Here is a 22038-nt window from a genome sequence, read left to right as displayed (position 1 = left end):
ACACATACAAAAATATATATTTTAATAAAGATTATATTTTATTCTATTTTATGAATAAGATCCTTAACAATGTAAAGAACTATGGCCACCCCTGGCCAGTGTACAATCAAATTCAACAAAAAAAATAAAGATATTCTAATTTCAAATACTACGCGTTTTGTTCTGATCGAGTTTAAAAGTCCGGTCGCGGAGCAGAAAGAATTTCGTACAATGACCTCTTTACCTACTGACAGTGGTCACAAACATTTTTGAATGAAGTGCAGTTTACATGAAATATTTGGAGGAGAAATTGTTTTTTACTAATTTATTAAATAAATGTCCTTTATTCATTTACAATACTTATTAGTTAGTTACATTTTAACTTTTTCAATAACCACGATATATTATATAAAAAAAGTGTGCGTGTACACACATAAGAAGTGATAGACTACAAGCCCGCATAGGACAAAAATAGGGGTCAAATGAACCACCAGGGGACATATCTAGAACGATAGCAGAGCAAAAAATAATAAGATTCATCACTATGCCGTCACTTGTAAGCTGTCCAACTGAGTGCAGATGAGAATTGAAAAGTACAGGTAGACTCGGTAAATTTTGGTCATATATTTTTGTACGGCATTCTTAACCATCGATAGATCCATTAAAAATAATAAGAAACCGCTCAGTGCCGTACAAAAATGGTGGTCCACCAAGTCGGAATTTTTATTTAATTTCCGAGAGTTGCCGGGGGTAAATTTGGTCATTTGACCATGTACGGCATCTGTGTCATACTATTGCTATACTGCTTTTAATCCATTATTCCGCAACGCCGTACAAAAATCATGGGGACAAGGGGAAAAAATCGAGAGTTGCAATCCCCTCTCTTTCCCCACTCCACGGTGGTTCATTTGACCCATATTTTTGTCCTATGCGGGCTTGTAGTCTATGAAACTTATGACGTTATTTTTCAAAAAATAATTTACTATGTACAATATTACAGAAATACGTTAGTCTAACACACGATTTCGACTTAGGCGGATTTTGATTGGACATAAGGAGTTTGAGGTTTATTCTTATAAATTTTGAAGTCACAAAATCATAATAAAACACCTGACACCAATCAAGCAAACACAAACCTTACGCTCTCAGGTTAAGGTTTACAATCCCTAAGGACGGCGGTCATTGCACCTGTGCGAGCAAGACACATTATTTTTACAAGGGAGTGACAGTGACAGGTAATAACAGGTTAATGTACGAAATTCTTCCTGCTCCGCGACCGGACTTTAGCAAAAATAAGATCATATGAGACACAAAAATGAGACCCTAGGAAACTGGAATAATACCAATTAAATTAAGTAACACAACAAATATAAGTACAACAAATATAAGTATATATTATGCTAGTAATGAGTCATCTAAGGACATCAGGTATTGGGAAAGCCGGAAAAGTATGAATAAAAATAACTATGAACATAATATAATTATTAATTATAAACGCCATGAACCTAATAGCCTTGTATCTTGTTTCACAGAAAAGAAAAACATATTTAACAAAACCAACTTGTCAACTTCAAATTTCGTTCAAAGTCAAAAAAACGGCGCGTTGTTGACAGTAATTACTAATTATACGTTGTGTTACTCATATATTTGTGATTTGTTTGATAATAGCAGTATATTTTAATTGAAAAGCGATTTCTAAGTTAGTAATTATAAAATTCAACATATAAAATGAGTTTCACATTCGGCCAACCAACTACTACGGCAGGCGGCACTTTTGGCACCTCTCCGGCTCAAGGTAATTTGTATAGTTTTGGAACTTATTTTTCATTATTTATTCTATTTTTATAATACATCTATTAACGTTATTTCTACCTTTTATATCTATTTGGAGGAGCTTTATTTATTTTCCCTACTATAACCTACAAATGTTTTCTTTTTTACGAGCTTTTCTTTCCGTTCTTTTTACTTTTTACTTTAAACATTCTAGGGTCGCTATTTGGAGGAGGAGATGCAACCAAAGCGTTCCAATCGCCAACAGGTAAAGTAAATAGTATTATAAACATTAATAAGTGATTGTATTTGTTATTGACAAGTGGAATTGCATTTACACTTATTTGGTTTAATCCTCTTCAATGAACAAAGAAAGATAATAACAGAATTACTACTAAGAATCAAACCGATAACTTGATCTTTTTAACTATTGACCAAATCTGTCTCTAAACATTTTTAATTATTTCCTCATCAAAAGTTTACAATATAATTAAAAATGATCTCTCTAATAAGTCACAAGAACAAACATATAAATATAAATAACATACCAATATGTTTTAATATCATTTTATTTGCTATTTTAGAAAACAAAGGTGGTTTATTTGGAGGTGGGGCAGCAAGTACACCAGCATTTGGAAGCTTCGCTTTCGGCGCTAAAACTACAACCACTACATCCAGTTTGTGTATGTATCTTAATTATTTACTATTAATATATTAATTATCGTTGAGGTAAAAAGTTGCATTAATCTATAATATAAAAATGAATCCCAAAATGTGTTGGTAAGCGCATAACTTGAGAACGGCTGAACCGATTTCGATAATTCTTTTTTTATTATATTCCTTGAAGTACGAGGATGGTTCTTATGTAGAGAAAACGTAAATATGTACCACTGGCGAAGCCGTGGCGGACTGCTAGTTGTTTTATAAAAGTTTGATACAGTACAATTCAAACTTAATGGAGGCTCGGAACATTGTACAATCCAATGCGCAAAGAACAATTTTAGGTATTAGCGAGACATTAAGGGACCTGTGCACACCAGCACTCGCACCTGCACCTAACTTCTGAGCCGCCATTAAGTTTGAATCAAACTATACATATAGTAATTTTAAGAAGCTTAAATAAATACTTATTTATACTTTTTAAAGTTTTATCATAATAAGATAATGTCACATAATTTCTGAGGTATTACACTTTTCTGGACCTATACCATCCCCAAAAAGTTAAAAAATATTGGTTATAAGAACATCACGACTTAAAGTATTAAAAAAAAAAATTTTAAAGTATAAAAAGCTTAATTTTTCATACAAAAGCATTATATTAAGTTTCTTCATTTCAGTTTCAACACCCGCCCAAAGCACACCAGCATTTGGTGGTAGTAAACCTTTAAACTTTAGTTTTTCCTCACCACCTAATCAAAATGTCGGCAGCCCTAGCTTTGGACAACCAGCCAATCAGGTAATTGTATAATTAGTAATCTATACTAATATTATAAAGCTGAAGAGTTTGTTTGTTTGAACGCGCTAATCTCAGGAACTAATGGTCCGATTTGAAAAATTCTTTCGGTGTTAGATAGCCCATTTATCGAGGAAGGCTATAGGCTATATATCATCACGCTAAGACCAACAGGAGCAGAGCCACGCGGGTGAAACCGCGGAGCGCAGCTAGTTTAGCAATATTCTTTGTTATTAATAGTATGTATGTATTTGTGAATTAATACATGTTATGGTATATAAAGGAATGAATGACTCGGCCTCAAGGCTCAAATATTCATTTTTAAAAGCCAAATAATAAATGTTATAACTTTAAGTATTTTATAAATGAAATGTGTAAATTCGTTTTTTTTTTGTAAGTACAGTGGAATCCGTTTATGATGACATCGAAGGGAATCGACAAACACGTCATAATAAACGGACGTCATACAAAGCGTTATGAGAAATGAAAAATCTTTTTTATGTAAATATGTATGTATTTAAGTATTTTAATACAGAAACATAGTATACTTGCATATGTATACGTACATATTAAATCAAAATCAAAATTGCACGTAATCAGCAGATTATGATAATAACACATACAAGTGCATTTTTTTACTGTAAGTACACTGTAATTTTTGTCTGCTTTTGTTTTTTCATTTTATTGTAAAAACAGTCTCTAATACTATTGTGTATAGAAGACATAGCTTTGGTCAAATTATCATTTTCAATATTGCTGTGAACAAATCGTGATAATAATTCTGCAGCTTTTAATGCCTCTTCTGCGGTAGGTAATCGTGATTCCTCGACTTCCTCTTTCCCATCACTTTCCAGTTGTTCCTTAGCACTAATGTTTATATTACTACGATATTTTCATCGGTGGGTTCTTCGGATGTGAGGAGATCGCTATCAATGACAACATAATCTTCCCACATTTCCGTGTAAAGAATCATGCCGGTCATTATAACCAGACATAATTTATTAAAAATGGGTCATAATAAGCGGCATGTCACTGTAAGGGAAGTCAATATATCCGACGTTTTATAAAGAATTTTATATGAAAACCAAACTTCGTAGTGCAATTACGTCATAATAACCGGTTGGTCAATATAGGCGGAGTCATAATAAACGGATTCTACTGTAACTCAATCTTGAGAATACATGTACAAATTTTAGAAGATACATGTTCTGTTCGTGATTTTATCTTAATTTATAAAGTTTTTTTAAATCTGTTCTATGTGACAACTCAGTTCTACACTTACATTTAACTACAGTACATAATATAATACAAATAAATAATAATTAATTCATTTATAATTATCAATTTACAGAATGCCGCCCAAAACCTGTCTTTCGGCGCCAACACACAAGCACAAAGCACTCCTGCTTTTGGCGCCGCTGCTACCACTACACAAGGTAATATTCTAATCTATATACATAAAAATGAAACCCGTTTCGCGTTGTCACGGCATCACGTGTGAACGGCTGAACCGATTTCGATAATTATTTTTTTATTATATTCCTTGAAGTACGAGGAACCATCCTCGAACTCATCATCTTATGTAGAGAAAACGTAAATATGTACCACGGGCGAAGCCGGGGCTGACCGCTAGTTTAATAATAAATATGTTCAACTCTTTATTAATATAGATAACTCAATATTATATCTCTTAGAAATATATATGTAATTTGTTTCATCAGGCACTCAATAATTTATTTGCGAAATTCTAGAGAGCATTATGTATTTAGTTTCCTGTCATACAAAAGCAGATTAATATGCACAAAAAACAGATACATTATTTGTATTTAGTTTTTTTTATTGTATTTAAATGCCTTTTAAATATAAATTTTTGCGCCTCTGTCGCATTAGCGCGTTTGAATCCCGTGATGGATTTTTTTCTATAAAAATATTAAAATTTTCTATTTAAGGTGATTGCAACGATCTGTTCCCAGCCAATATCCCGCTAGATGGCGCTGAATTCTACATTTCTAGTTTATTTGAGTTTTTGCGTAATTGGAATAGTCATCAAACCTAGGAATAGTCATGGCGGTTACTGAATATTATATTTTATTGAAATATGTTATATCATTGCCTTAAAATCCACCCAATTCGGTAAAATTATGCGTTTTAACATCTGTCATTGCATACAGGGTCGTTTACACACACAGACGTATACAAAAATGATAAAGATTTAACTCTAGATGGCGTGAATGTAAAGCGCGTCACACACGGTGAAGATACTACCTATAATATTTTATCTAATCTAGTAATATTTTATATTACAGTATCTTAAGGTATCCGGTATCAGCGTTCTGACCATCATTTTTCTTGTTTCGCTGTAGAACCGCCATCCTGTTACAAATGACCCACAAAGGAGAATGACCACGGGTGGTATCGGTAAAATTTTAGTTGTGCCACGTATTCGTTATATTGTTAATTCCTATTTGTATTTATAATGATCATATGTATCAATATTAAGTCTTAATTAAACCGGATAAATTGAAATAATAGTAAAAGTAAAAGTTTTTCTTTTGAAACATGTATGAACTTTCGCATTAGTAGGAAGTAGGATTGTTATAAAAATAAAAGTTATATTTGTTGGCGTAAACTATTTTATTGTAATTTTGGGAAATAAATAATGTCAAAATTGATTACCTACAATAAAACGCAGTTTTATTTTATTACCTACATTACACTATTGTTTTTTTTTTATCAAAACATGTATTTGAAGTAGCAAATATGATATTATGCTGATCCAAGCATTTTCACTCAAAACTAATATCACTAATGATTTGTAAAAGTAAATTATTTCAAAATACATTTCATAACCAACAAGTAAGAATAATTATTCATACAACAACAAATCAAAAACACTATTTACTATGGAAAAAAAAACCAGGAAGGTGAAAAACATATTTACGATTTCGATGCACTCGACTTTTAGTAAAATAATAGGTAAAAATATTATTATGGTTTTGATCACAGACATATCTGTGGTTTTGATATTAGCTACTAGTATCAGAAAGCTGCGTGTTCAATGCACGTCGGGGTCCCACAACTGTGGAGGAAGGAAGGTAGAATACCTCCATCGAATAAGTGAAGTTTCTCGACATACTCGATTTGCCGGCCGGCCTCAATGAAGATTGTCCGAAAGTTGTATATGTGCTCTATAACGAAAAAATTTCGCTAGCGCGATTCAGAGTGAGGTGTCGTACAATATACCTAATGAAGTTTTTCATCTTTTTATTTTACTGCACATACAAAATAAAAATTAAACAATGGTAATGTAAATTCTAAACAAACTACTACCAAAATACAATTAGAACAAAAATCATTTGACTTGTTTATTTCACCCAGAGGCCAGAGGCGGCTCGTGACAAAATTGTATAGGTGTTCACTTGAAATAAAACAACGAAAATACAATAGCGTTCGGGATGATTTATTACAAAAAAATGAGCACCACATTTTATAAATGTCTATAACACTAAAAATTACAAAGTACAGGCTATTTCAAAACGAATTCAATGACTAGGTATCAATAATTAGTAAATCACCGAATTTGCATTCGCGAGCGTAGGTATCCATAGTGTTTGTCACTGACGGTCACTGACCTCTATAACTTATAGTTATAGAGGTCAGTGGTGTTTGTTGTGTAAACATGTATGTATTTGAGTAGTTAGTAGCATATTATATTCTGAATTTCTGATCCATGCCTATTCACTCAAAACTAATAACACTAATGATTTGTAACAGTAAATTATTTCAATAGGTAGGTATTTGAACATTTCCCAACAAGACGTAAGAATAATTATTCGTAGGTATACAAGATACAATAACAAATCTAATACACTATTTATTATTTTATTATTTACTAGCGGTCCGCCCCGGCTTCGCCCGTGGTACATGTTTACGTTTTCTCTCCATAAGAAGTAATAGCTAGAGAGCTAGCGCAAAGCTACCTGTATGTATTTGACCAGACCTGGATTTTTGTGTGTTGATTCCCCTATACCTACTATACATGAGATGAGGAGTCACTAAGCCCAGAGTGGTGGACGGGGCGCGCGCTTAGGTAAGACAGGTGGAAATTTTTGGCGAACTTTGAAACCATTTGACCACGTCTGCCATTTTGATATTTGAAAATAGATTATTATTACTATCGGAAAATAACAATGGCAGACCATTATCACGCGGATAACATTCTGGCAGACACTTATGAAAGTGCTGAAAAAAATACAATTTTGAAAGTATTTGACCAGATCTGCCATTCATATATTTTATTTATTAGGGTCTTAAAAACTTATTTTCGAAACGGCAGACATTTTCATTGCGTACAGACTTCAGCAGACAACAAAACTTTACAGACTTCAGCAGTCAACAAGACTTAGCTTCTACATGGTCAGATGTATATATGTATTACGTTCCCTGACCTTACATCAATGATTTACTTTATTAATGTTTTTATGGTCATTTACATTTAATTTTGAAAACTATGGAATAAAATTTATAAATTTGATGATACAAAACTAAATATACATTTGTAAAGAATCTCAAATATAAAGTTGTGTTGCAAATAACAAATCATCATTTAAATATTTAGTTTATTTCTTTATTTAAGAAACAATTAACAATAATTACAAAACAACATAAAAAAACACGCATGCATTTATTGAAATGTTCATTCATCATCACTATCGTATGGCGTTGTGTGACTCGTCTTCATAATCCATTGAATCGGATTCTGTAAAAGTAAAACGTAAATTATATAATAAAAGAAATGAGTCATTATAAACTTACCTAGTAAGGCAATGCCTTTGATGTCGCACGATGCCGCGGCCGCGCCGCCAGTGTAGGTACTTCTGCTGCTACATGAAAATATGCTAGGGTTGCAACAAATGGGAAATAAAACAATTGTGATTATTACTATTATGATGTAATCATTTATTCATATTATGTACATTCAAAACAATTGCTATTATTAAATCTGATGTAATTATTTTTTCATAAATATATAATTATTATTAATTACATAATATATTGCACTGTGAAATATTTACGTATCACTTTATTTTTGATGTTCTTAATTGTCTTTTATAAAATTTAAGTGACGCATTCGCATTGGGATCAACAATCCGATAAGAAAAGAATGGAGACAACATATACATAGCTTTGATTTCAATTCTACAGATACAAAATATACAATCTATCTAAAATGATACAACGGATGTTTCCTGCGTTTTCTCGTCAAAATACCGAAACAACGTAATTATTGTATAGTAGTTGGGCGTGAAAGTAAAAAAACAAATGAAAAGTGTTTTCCATATGATTATTTATTAAATTTACGCGATTAAGAATAATTTCAACGATACAATTTAGTAACCGAGAATTCAGAGGATTAAAGAAAATACCTGCCTGATCATTTTATCAAACTCTAAAAGAATTATGGTTATTTCGCATCACTCGGTTTATTAGTTTGGTAATAATTATTAAAGGTAGTTACAACCCCAACCCATTGAGTCGAACGGTAGGCAACACAATATCGACTTTGTGCGGGTACATATGGTACATTTCTTCTTGCTGTGAAGCGTAATTATTATTATTAAGATTTTTTAGGCTATTTTGAATCAGCTGTTCTAATTTAATTCTAGAAATTTATTAAAACGTGATTTTTTTAAAAGTATATTATGAGTTTATAAATACCTCAACCAATAGTTATTGTGTCCTATCCTCATTTCTTTATATCTTGGTAGTTAACTAAAGTGTTAAATTTACATAACCTCAACAACAACATTTACACTGCCACTGCACTAAAACTAAACTAACTAGCTCTCTAGCTATAAGAACCATCCTCGTACTTCAAGGGATATAATAAAAAAAGAATTATCGAAATCGGTTCAGCCGTTCTCGAGTTATGCGCTTACCAACACATTTTGCGATTCATTTTTATATATAAGACTAGCGGTCCGCCCCGGCTTCGCCCGTGGTACATGTTTACGTTTTCTCTACATAAGAACCATCCTCGTACTTCAAGGAATATAATAAAAAAAGAATTATCGAAATCGGTTCAGCCGTTCTCGAGTTATGCGCTTACCAACACATTTTGCGATTCATTTATATATATATACTAGCGGTCCGCCCCGGCTTCGCCCGTGGTACATAATATTTACGTTTTCTCTACATAAAAACCATCCTCGTACTTCAAGGAATATAATAAAAAAAGAATGATCGAAATCGGTTCAGCCGTTCTCGAGTTATGCGCTTACCAACACATTTTGCGATTCATTTTTATATATAAGAAGAAGATAAGATTATGTGAAAATAACCAGGAAGGTGAAAAACATATTTACGAAAACATAGTAACATAATATGGCTGTCGCTACAATAATTATATTTCAATTTTATCTTTTTATACCTAGTAGAACTGGCCGACGAATAAAAAAAATCGTATTAGAATAAATACAATAAATTACGGAACAAAAAAAGGATTGTAACTGAATTAGGTATGTTTGTTTCTGGGCGCACCGTTTTCGACGACGCGACGCGCGACGTAAGCGTATAGGTATAGGTACCTACTTTGCTAAAACAAACTAATAAAATTGTGTGTCTGTCTGAAAATTCGGAAAAGCATATTTTGCAAGTTTGTAATTACTTTGATAGTTTACCGATTTATAATAATTGTAATTGTAATTGTATAATATATAATTTGCAATGTGGTGAAATTTCATAAAAATCACGGGCCAATTTTTTGTTTTGAATCCCACCGAAAATATAATTGCGTTATTAGAATAATTAATTACTATACCTACCCACGATCAATTATTACAATATAGTCTCAAATGCATACTAGAGAAATATTGCAATTTGATTCAATTAAAATGCATAGCATACAAAAATAAATTCACAACACAAGAAATTCCGCGCGCAAATCATAGCGCGTGTCAATGAAATCAAGAATGTTTTATATCAAGCCGACGCGGACGACGACGCGACGCCGAACAAAAGTACCTACGACGGACGACCACGCTTCGAGTTGCCAAACAACATGAGTAATAAATTGTTTACAAAAAAAACAAGTTTTCCATTTTTCTGTATGAGTAGACAGAACTTCAAAACGCCACCTGCTACGGTTTATATTATGAACGATTGTTATAAAAATAAAAGTTATATTTGTTGGTGTAAACTATTTTATTGATCAATAATTTTGGAATTTAAAATTGTCAACATTGATTACAATAAAACGCAGTTTTATTTTATTACACTATTGTTTTTTTTATCAAAACATGTATTTGAAGTACCTGCTGATCCAAGCATTTTCACTCAAAACTTATATCACTAATGATTTGTAAAAGTAAATTATTTCAATATACATTTCATAACCAACATGTAAGAATAATTATTATTATTCCTACCTACAACAACAAACCTAAAACACTATTTACTATGGGAAAATAACCAGGAAGGTGAAAAACATATTATTATTTACGATTTCGACGCACTCGACTTTTAGTAAAATATAGTAGGGAAACATAATATTATGGTTTTGATTTTTGCTACTAGTATAAGAAAACTGCGTGTTCAAACTACTTGTTTGTCTGTCTGAAAATTCGGAAGTACTTTGGTAGTTTACCGATTTATAATAATATTGTATATATCGTTGTTTAAAAAATATTCAAACACAATAAAATATGATATATGTACTGATTTATCACTGGTTTCAGTGATGAACTGATGAGTCAATTATAGCCACTATACTTTCGTCATACGTGTGTATGATTGATGTGATTTGCAACGTGGTGATATTTCAGAAAAATCACGGGTCAAATTGTCCCACCGAAAATATAACTGCGTTATAAGAATAACTATACCTACGATAAATTATACATAATACAATATAGTCTCAAATGCATACTAGTGAAATATTTTATTTGAATCAATAAAATAAAAAAAATAAATAAAAAATAATAATAATACAAAAATAAATTCACAACACAAGAAAATCCGCGCGCAAATCATAGCGCGTGACAATGAAATCAAGAACTTTCGAGCCGACGCGGACGACGAAGGAGCCTAACAAAAGTACCTACAATCATAGGCGGCTCGTGACAAAATTGTATGGCCGTGTTCACTTGAAATAAAACAACGAAAATAGGTACCTACAATAGCGTTAGCAGTACAAAAAAAATGAGCACCACATTATAAATGTCTATTTATACACTAAAAATTATAGAGTATTTCAAAACGAATTCAATTATTATTTAGCAATAATTAGAAAATCCCCGAATTTGCATTCGTGATCGTATTCATAGTGTTTGTCTACACTAATATTATAAAGAGGAAAACTTTGTTTGTTTGTTTGATTGTAATGAATAGGCTCATAAACTACTGGACATTTTACCAATGTTTGCAAGTTTGTGGTTACTTTGATAGTTTACCGATTTATAATAATTGTATACTTATATCATTGTTTAAAAATATTCAAACACAATATGATATAGGTACTGATTTATCACTGGTTTCAGTGATGAACTGATGAGTCAATGTTAGCCACAATACTAATCACTTTCGTCATACATGTGTATGAACTATGATTGATGTGATTTGCAATGTGGTGAAATTTCATAAAAATCACGGGCCAATTTTTTGTTTTGAATCCCACCGAAAATACATATATTACTAATTGCGTTATTAGAATAATTAATTACTATACCCACGATCAATTATTACAATTTACAATATAGTCTCAAATGCATACTAGAGAAACATTGCAATTTGAATCAATTAAAATGCATAGCATACAAAAATAAATTCACAACACAAGAAATTCCGCGCGCAAATCATAGCGCGTGTCAATGAAATCAAGAATGTAATTTTATATCAAGCCGACGAGCGACGACGCCGAACTAAAGTACCTACAGTACCATTTACCTTCAGTGTACAATACAGTTTACAGACCTACGACGGACGAACAATAATGAGTAATAAATAAAAAAAACATAGTTTCTAAGGTCATTAGTTTTATTTTATTTTATTGTTATTTTCTTTGAACGATTGGAAATGAAATTACTCAATTTTTACACAGAACTTTGATTTATTAGAATTATGCTCATTATGCATAAGATAACGAACGCGAATGCACGACATCTAGCGCGTCAATGTCTAAACATCGCCTTTCGTTTAGACATTGACGCGCTAGATCTGTAATAAGTATATAGTCTATGCGCTAGATGTCGTGCTTTATGTCGTGTTTCGCTTGGCAAAAGTCACGCACACTACTGTAGAAGTGTCAAATTTTTCCGGTATTTTACTGTTGTTTTTCTAAGTAAATATTGTAAATTATTGATTAAAAAGGTCGAACGCGCACACATTTCATTATAGAGAAGTGATAAAATGATTAGTTTTAAAGAAATAGTGTCTGTGTTAAGTGTTTAGAGGTAATCAAAAATGTATGGAGGGACGGTCGGAACATCAACCTTAAGTATTTAATGCAATAAAAAAAATTGGTTGTCTGTAAAGTCGGTTCACTGACGATAGTTGAACGTGACAACGTCCGATTGTGCTTCTTTGTCGCTCGTTCCGCGCTCTCGCTCGCACTTCAAGCCTTACGGAACGCCTCAGAGCGAGGTAACGCCGCATGAGTCATGTTTTTCCGTGCGTGCAGCCGGCTCTATCGAATTATAAGACGTTGTCACGTCAAAAATATGTAAGGCATTTTTTGTTTTGTATTTATTTTAGTAGTTTATAATGCAAAGACATTTAACTTGCAGCATCAAGCGGTATATCATTCGGTACACCAGCCGCTACGACAGGCGCGGGTTTTGGCTTCGCTAAAACCACCGCATCTACATTTAGTTTTAATACACCCACTTCGGGATTTTCTGCACCACAACCTACGGTGAGTTTTTTTGTATTGAAAGGAAGATAAAATGTATGGAAATAGTTTAATGTGTGAAAACACACAACTAAAATATAACTGAATAAAAGGTAATATTAATAAAATTTTGGCAGGAAGATAGTTGAAAATCTAAATTTCATCATGAAATAATGTTTCTCTGAAATTTATCTTAATATATATAAATCTCGTGTCACAATGTTTGTCCTCAATGTACTCCTAAACCACTTAACCGATTATAATAAAATTCGCACACCATGTGCAGTTCGATCCAACTTGAGAGATAGGATAGTTTAAACATGTAGGTACCACGGGCGAAGCCGGGGCGGACCGCTAGTTGTATTATAAAACAACAATTAAAAATTACATAATGCAATGCTACTGTGAAGAAACATGGATTGGATTTTTTATATGGAAACGCTAGCGGGCATTAAAATAATAATTTGCTTTGTCATTTTGACGACACTCCACATAAGGATATGCATAGCAAATCTTAATTTTTAACTGACTTTTGTTAACTTATTTTTAACCTAGAAATAAATATCATTCCCGCATATTTTGACAATGAAAAGAAGTTCGAATGAAGTTTTGGTTATTTATTATTATTATTGTTTTTAACCGATATTAAAAAAAAGAATGTAGTTCTCAATTCGGCCGGTATATTTTGTTAAAAAGTACATATTAGAAGAAATTTTCGCCTCCTTGGTACAGTGGTTGGTGCTTGAGCGTAGAACCGAGGGGTCCTGGGTTCGATTCCCGATGGAGACGAAGAAAAAAAATGTCTCGGTCTGGTAGGACACAGAAGGCTGATCATCTACTTGTCCCTACAGAAAATCGATCAGTGAAACTACGAAAAAACAGTGTATAATGCATCTGCCCCTTACCCCACTAGGGGACATGGGACTTCACTATAGAAGAAGTTTCATATAAACTGATTCTAGTCAATGCCAAGTGAAAGTTTTTAACAATTTAATAATATCTATTTAATATAATAATTTCAGGTAACAACAACACAAGCCACGCAAGGCACTACCTTCGCCACCGGTGCAGCTTTCGGACAGAATGCGTTCGGAAATAAAACCGGTTTTAGTTTTGCCGGAAGTACAGCAACTACTACTGCTGCTGGTAAGATTGTATATTAGTGTAGTATTTTTAGTTGTAGTATCCATACTTAATATTATAAATGCGAAAGTAACTATGTCTGTCTGTCTGTTACTCAATCACGCCTAAACTACTGAACCAATTTGCATAAAATTTGGTATGCAGATATTTTGGTACCCGAGAAAGGAAGGGCGAAGCCGGGGCGGACCTCTAGTAATAAATATGGGTAAAACAGTGTGGGTTATTTTATTGGAAATAATAAAAATTTTCTTTGTGCTGTTTTTGGTTTGGAAATTAATATTATTATTGAAAAAGATTTCTTTATATAGATACCTATAGAAATGGATTATTACCGATTATAATCTATTTGCTGATTTATTAGAATGTGAGGATGTTTTTTTTTTTTATTTTGATCATATAAATAGCAAAGCATTATTCTACTCATTATATATATTTGACTATGCACACAGAATCTTAAAAATAAAGGCAATAAGTACTTTAGCAAATCTGAGTTGTAGAACGATACATTTAAATGGTATTTTATTTGTATTCAGTAAACAAAATATTTTTTTATATTTTCAGCACCTGCTTTTGGCACAACAAGCCAGCCAAGTTCACAAGCGAATGTTTCGTTCGGTTTCAATAAACCGCAAACAACACAGAACCAAACCGGTTTTGGTTTAACACAGCAACCTGCACAAACCCAACAACAGAACACCGGTTTCGGTTTAACTTCGCAACCGCAGGCTCAAACCGGTTTTGGAATGGCATCACAGCCGCAAACAACGCAAAATACCGGTTTTGGATTAACCTCTCAAGCGCAAACACCGCAAAATACCGGTTTTGGCATGACTTCCCAACCGCAAGCGACACAAAACACCGGTTTTGGTTTAACATCTCAACCTCAGACCACACAGAATACCGGTTTTGGTTCAACATCTCAAGCACAGACGACACAGAATACCGGTTTTGGTCTAACTTCCCAACCACAACAAACAACTCAACCCAATTTCGGTTTAACATCGCAGCCGCAAACGCAAAATACCGGTTTCGGATTAACATCACAAGCTCAATCAGCTTTCGGAGTTAAAACCACGCAAGCTACCGGTTTCGCCGCACAAACTGGTTTCACGAGCCAAGCGAATACCGGTTTTCAATCCGGTTTGGGTACAAATGCTACAACTTTGGGTACAGCTACACCTAGTATGGGTACAAATATGAATTTCAGTGGCACTTCTGGCCTCACTTTAGGCACCAGTTCGGCACCTACAAGCAATACGGGGCTTAACTTAGGCACCAATACTTCTACGGGACTTAACTTAGCCACTTCAACAGGATTAGGTACTTCTGGACTTACTTTAGGAACTAGTACGGGTTTGACTTTGGGTACAAATACATCTACTGGTCTAAATTTGGGTACAACTACATCTACTGGTCTAAATTTGGGTACAAGTAGTAGTGGTTTGACTTTAGGTACAAGTTCTAGTGGTCTGACTTTAGGTACTGGTACCGGTGGTCTAACTTTGGGTACAAGTACCGGTGGTCTGACTTTGGGTACAACAACATCTACAGGCATTAATTTGGGTACAAAATCTTCTACGGGATTAACTTTGGGTACAAATACTGGTCTGGGATTTAGTACTGCAACTACGGGCATTGGTTTTGGAAAACCTAGCACTGCGGCTACTTCTGTTGTGTGTAAGTAATTGTTTTATATACATATTTTAATTAAAAAAAAAATTGGTTGTTTGTAAAGTAGGTTTACGATCGAGATGTTTACGTGTTATTGGTGGCAGCGCTCGAGATGAGACGGGAGATCAGTCCGTCTCTCTCTCGTTATACCTGCGATCGCGCTCGTGAGGTTTTGGTGTGACACAAGTTTCTGAACATTTCACCCGACTAAAACGATTTTAAAAACGTTATCACGTTAAAAAATGTTATAAATATATCTATCATATTTTTATAAAAAGTTTTCAACATAAATACTTTTTCGAAATATTATTGTTCGAATGCAGTTATATTCTATGCACGACTATTGTATAATATGATCTGGACCTAAACCTGTATGACAATAATTGTCACGTTATTGACATTATTTAGATCAATTTCCAAAACAAATTTGGCTCGAACATGATTTCAATGAAATTATTAATGAAAAATCAGCAATAAATATTAAATTTTAGAGTCAATTTCTGAGATTCTTGAAATTTCTGAAAGTGATATTATTATTTATTATATAAACATTATTGATACATTTCTCACTTCGCCTTGCTTGTTTGAACCTATAATAAAACTCACTACTAAGTAGCTTCAAAATATAACTCAATAAATATTCGACTTTATTTGTTAATAATTAAATTATTAATAATGTATTTTAGCGACAACTACACCTTCTGGTATAACCGCTCTGGGCAAATCTACGGCTTCGACAATGCCCTCGCTAGCTACAACCACTACTACTACTACGTAAGTATTTATTTATTTGTTTAAGGGCCGATTTTTCAATGCTTGGATAAAACTTATTCGTCGAATAATGTATAAAACTACCATTTTAAAAACGTATTCTAATTGCCCCTATTTGACAGTTTACGTGACATTTTAATATTATCGTGTAATTCTTTATTGGACGGATAAGTTTTAACCAAGGATTGAAAAATCAGCCCTAAATAAAATAATATAAGTTTTGGGATTTATTAAATGAAAATAAGAATAATTTGCAAGAAATTGTGTATGCGAATAATTTATTATAATATTATTATTAACGGTACGCATTAATTTAGTTTAATGTGATTCTTATTTCGTTTAAGTACATTCTTTTATATTCTCCCAAACCTTCAAATTAAATCTTTCACTGATAAAATTGCGTTTTTATTTATAACTAGCTTTCCGCCGGCGGCTCCGCCCGCGGTTTCAAAGAAAAACTCGCATAGTTCCCGTTCCCGTGGAATTTCCGGGATAAAACCTATCCTATATTACTCGTGGATAATATAGCTTTCGAATGGTGAAAGAATTTTTAAAATCGGTCCAGTAGTTTATGAGCCTATTCATTACAATCAAACAAACAAACAAAGTTTTCCCCTTTATAATATTAGTGTAGATTTATAATCATAATTTATTACCTTACTTACCTTTTATTTATTAATTTTAATGAAACATAACCTATCTCTTCCTAAATCAATATTTTATAAAATTTCAGATCAATAACACCTGCAGCGCCCCCACAAGTGATATCAGCGATAACATTTTCTCAACTTGAAGAAAACATAAATAAATGGACGCTTGAGTTAGAGGAACAAGAGAAAACGTTTATCAACCAAGCCACTCAGATTAATGCATGGGATAGATTGTTGATTGCTAATGGGGAAAAGGTAAGTTATTTTTATTATTTAAGACGTAGTAATCGTAATAAAACGCACTTAATGTTTGTATGTAATTTTATTTAATTTTTTAAATAATACAAATTATATTGAAATCTCCTGAAGACGCTGTTTTGAAAGTGTATGTAGTTAATTTAGTATGAATAGTAACAAAAAAGGTGATTTTGATTTTTTTGCGCCTGTTTAAAAAAAATTATTGAAGGTTTTAAAAAAATAGTTGAACCTGCATTATAAACTTTTCAATGTGCTAATAATCAAAACATTCATAATAATTTAACCATGCCAAACATTAAATATCATATTTTAGCGTTTACTTGCCATTTTTAATGCTTTATCAATACATTTAAGTACATATATGAATGAATTGATAAATGAAGTTGTGTCATGTTACAGCACTTTTACCTTAAGAACGGTTTAAATGTATTTTGGTTTGTTAGATTCGTAACTTTGATTTAAATAATGATAAGATAAAACCTTATTTCAGATAGTAGAACTAAACGAAGCCGTAGAAACAGTGAAAAGCGAACAACAAAGCCTGGAACATGAATTAGACTTTGTTCTCGGTCAGCAGAATGAATTAGAAGAGTTATTGGCCCCACTTGAGAAGCAACTCGCGGACGGAGAGAGAGTTAGGGACCCGGAGAGAGAGCACATGTGAGTTGGTTTTGTATTATTTTTTAGTTATTTTGTAAATAGAAGCAGCTGGCAGACGGAGAGAGAGTTAGGGACCCGGAGAGAGAGCACATGTGAGTTGGTTTTAGTAATATTTATTTATTCTTAACTACTGTGACCTATAGCTAAAAGTTAAAGCAGCTGGCGGACGGAGAGAGAGTTAGGGACCCGGAGAGAGAGCACATGTGAGTTGGTTTTGTATTATTTTGTAGTTATTTTGTAAATAGAAGCAGCTGGCAGACGGAGAGAGAGTTAGGGACCCGGAGAGAGAGCACATGTGAGTTGGTTTTAGTAATATTTATTTATTCTTAACTACTGTGACCTATAGCTAAAAGTTAAAGCAGCTGGCGGACGGAGAGAGAGTTAGGGACCCGGAGAGAGAGCACATGTGAGTTGGTTTTGTATTATTTTGTAGTTATTTTGTAAATAGAAGCAGCTGGCAGACGGAGAGAGAGTTAGGGACCCGGAGAGAGAGCACATGTGAGTTGGTTTTAGTAATATTTATTTATTCTTAACTACTGTAACGTATAGCTTAACATAGAAGCAACTGGCGGACGGAGAGAGAGTTAGGGACGCTGAGAGTGAGCACATGTGAGTTGGTTTTATAGTAATAATTCTAAATATATCTTAATATATATAAATCTCGTGTCACAATGTTTGTCCTCAATGGACTCCTAAACCACTTAACCGATCATAATAAAATTCGCACACCATGAGCAGTTCGATCCAACTTGAGAGATAGGATAGTTTAAACATGTAGGTACCACGGGCGAAGCAGGGGCGGACCGCTAGTATTATAATAAATCAATCTCTGTAACGGCTGATATTATATTCGGCATCATTTGCAAGTTTGTAACGGACATGCTCAAATATTGTTTGTCAGTTTTTTTAATAATAAGTATTTTTTTATTTATTTTTTTATGTGTAAGTTCTTTCCGCGTCTGCATAATCAGAATTTACTATAACGTGAAAGAATACATAAAAATCAGTGTATCTCACACATTCTGAAAAAATACCTTATTATTATAATGGAAGAAACTAACATTCTATAGATTATTATTTTTAAGGATTCCATGCTTGTGTATTATAATTTTAGTAAGTTTATTATTTAATAATAAACTATAATTAATTATTTACAGGTATTCTCTAGCAGAAAACTTGGACAGTCAACTGAGACAGATGTCGGAGGATCTAAAGGAAGTTATAGAGCATTTGAATGAGACTAATCGCAGTCAAGACAGTAACGACCCTGTAAGTAATTTATTTGTGTTTATAAAAGAGTGTGTGAGTGTGTGTGTGCAAATCCACACGTGTCAGAAGTGAAACTTCTTTGGCAAGATTCAAAGATACCAAAATCGTCGCCTTACTCAATAACGTGACGGTATTTCCATGACCTTGAATTTTTACTCTCAACGTGCCTAAAAGTTTAATTTCAAAAGTTTTTAGTTCTAGTTAAAGTTATATAGTTCTTAACAACATAAACTAGTAAATAATGTACAATAAAGTGCTAAAGTACAACGTGTTTAATTAACGTTTGACCATTGTCAATCTATAACAAACCATTAAACATTAAATAATATTTTTTCATCTGACAATACATTCTGAACCAATGCAATTATGTTAAAAGCAAAATATTTCGCAAAAATACGCCAAATCCAGGACATTTTTCCGTAAATAATATTTTTTCTCTATTTATTTCCAGATCGTACAAATTGGACGAATCCTGAACGCGCATATGTCTTCAATGCAATGGATAGATAACTCTATAGCACAGATTTCAACTAAACTCGACCATTTAAAAGCAACCCACGATACTCTTAGAAGAGATAATGAAAGATCTTTTCAATTGACTTATAGCTAAATATGTTTTGAAAATAAGATTTTTTGTTAAAATTAGTTGTCAAAAATAACTGGAATGTAAATTCGTATTGATTCATTAATAAATGTGATGCTGTGAAATTGTGTTTTATTTTATAATACAAGTCAGTTACTAAGAATTATACTTACATATATAAATTATTTTAATAAATAGCCGACAGAAATATTACAAACTCAGACTAAACAGCACGATATACGTAGGTACTAAAAATCTTATGGCGCGCTCATAAAGCGCGATTCGAACTTACATCTTTCGCCTGACGGTGTATTTATACTCAAACGAACATATTATAGCAAGAGCATTATTTCGTGATCTTTTAGTGTAAACTAAAACTCAGCATAGCATTCAGCGTGGTTCAGTATTAGAACATTGCATAGAATCTTTTCAAACGCGCTAAGAATAACGAAACGCTCTACGCCTGTTTACACTCAAATATGTAATTTGACATAGTGGGGTTAGAATGAGCTTATGCTCGTTTGTTGTAAATGCAATGGATAGATATAGCCATAGCACAGATTTCAACCAAACTCGAGCCAACCAACCCACGATACTCATACGATACTGCGATTTTTAGTAGCGACGAAGAATGCTGGGCCACCCAAAATCCCTTCTCTTAATAAAACTTCTTTTACGCTGTCGGTTTTATGTATAGGGATTAGGAACATCTAACACCCAACACCATCTATATCGTTATTATTATTGTGTTGTTTTTGATAAATAAACAGAAATTAATTCACTGCCTTTTTAATAATCGTAAGAAATTCATTACGGCATAATATGTACTATAACATAAGCATTTGGTATATAAGTCATCCTAAGATGTGATAGATCACAAAAATGAACTAATGCACCCAATTTTACTGTGTCCTAACCCCCAACACACATTATGATATTACAAAATGTGTCTTGACTCTGACATGCGTTTAGAATTCCGGACTAATTTTGAAAACCACACGTGATCACATCACAAATTATGACTTTATACTTGGGTTGTTGAGGAAGTGATTATGAGGAAGAGGAGGAGGAAGAGGAATTTTCACACACAAATTTAGAGGATGCGGATGAGGAAGAGGATATTTTTTTGAGGAAGAGGATACGGATGAGGAAGCGGAAGAGGAATAATCAAAATCAAAAAACAAAAACTTTAAAAATTAAAACAAAAGCCATTCTCCTGTCTCTACATATTGATGTTTAAGGTTAGGGGAGTTTAGCTCGCCCGATCGCGAATTTACAAAGCCTGTAAGTACTATACTATAATTTGAGTCACGAGCCGGACTCAGATGAGCTTTTGTTTATGCATATTACTCGAAAAAACCCACAGAAAAAACCTAATCTATATCAGTGCCAGAAGCGACATTAGGCGATTTCCACAAAAAAAACTAACTGGTGATGGTGAGATATTATTATGTAAGCTTAAACCACTTGTTTGTTTTTAAAAATGACTTTTGACAAACATTATTTGGTAAAATATGTTTCTTCTGAGTATGAGAGAAAATGTTATATTATTATTATGTTTAGAGATAAGTGTTAGGCGCAGATATAAATATGGCGGTAAGACTCTACTCTTGTTCGTTAGTAGAGTCCGACTCGTAACTCAAATACATAGTTTAAACAGGCTTTGTAAATTCGCCGCCCGTCAGCATCCTCATAAATTTCCTCTAAATTTTGAGGAAGCGATAGCGGAAGAGGAATTTTTTTATTTTCATTTTTGAGGATGCGGTAACGGTAGAGGAACCCAAAATATTGCGGAACTTCCGCATTATGAGGAAGCGGAAGAGGAATCCTCAACAACCCTACTTTATACGTATTCACATCCCCATGGATGAATGGACGTGGGTAAAAGAAAAGTGAAAATTTAAGTGCATGCGAAAAATTTGTTTTGCCTTGGTTCCGTAACTAT

General features: G+C 33.1%; 1 protein-coding gene across 1 annotated transcript; it reads left to right on the top strand.

The window, feature by feature from the left end:
• The first annotated feature begins 1558 nt into the window (after nucleotides 1-1558).
• LOC149898599 (uncharacterized) lies at nucleotides 1559-20218 on the top strand. Its single transcript, XM_090114871.1, has 13 exons — nucleotides 1559-1774; nucleotides 1967-2017; nucleotides 2334-2432; nucleotides 3087-3205; nucleotides 4554-4638; nucleotides 12985-13112; nucleotides 14111-14234; nucleotides 14793-15908; nucleotides 16589-16676; nucleotides 17407-17578; nucleotides 18072-18241; nucleotides 19399-19510; nucleotides 19962-20218. Exons 1-13 carry the CDS (start codon nucleotides 1708-1710, stop codon nucleotides 20118-20120), a joined length of 2490 nt encoding a protein of 829 aa, XP_089970997.1. The 5' UTR covers nucleotides 1559-1707; the 3' UTR covers nucleotides 20121-20218.
• The last annotated feature ends 1820 nt before the right edge of the window (nucleotides 20219-22038 follow it).

The sequence above is a fragment of the Colias eurytheme genome, chromosome 22 (genome assembly GCF_061535395.1).
Source record: "Colias eurytheme isolate Ceu_HAF_F1 chromosome 22, ilColEury1 Martin Lab GWU primary, whole genome shotgun sequence".
Classification (NCBI taxonomy): Eukaryota; Metazoa; Arthropoda; class Insecta; order Lepidoptera; family Pieridae; genus Colias; species Colias eurytheme.
Note: the sequence above shows the minus strand (reverse complement) of the source record. Positions and strands in the feature narration are given on the sequence as shown.

Coding starts and splice junctions, on each gene's coding strand:
- LOC149898599 (XM_090114871.1), top strand. CDS start 1,708: ATGAGTTTCACATTCGGCCAACCAACTACTACGGCAGGCGGCACTTTT. Junction 1,775..1,966: donor TGGCACCTCTCCGGCTCAAG/GTAATTTGTATA, acceptor TAAACATTCTAG/GGTCGCTATTTGGAGGAGGA. Junction 14,235..14,792: donor AGCAACTACTACTGCTGCTG/GTAAGATTGTAT, acceptor TTATATTTTCAG/CACCTGCTTTTGGCACAACA.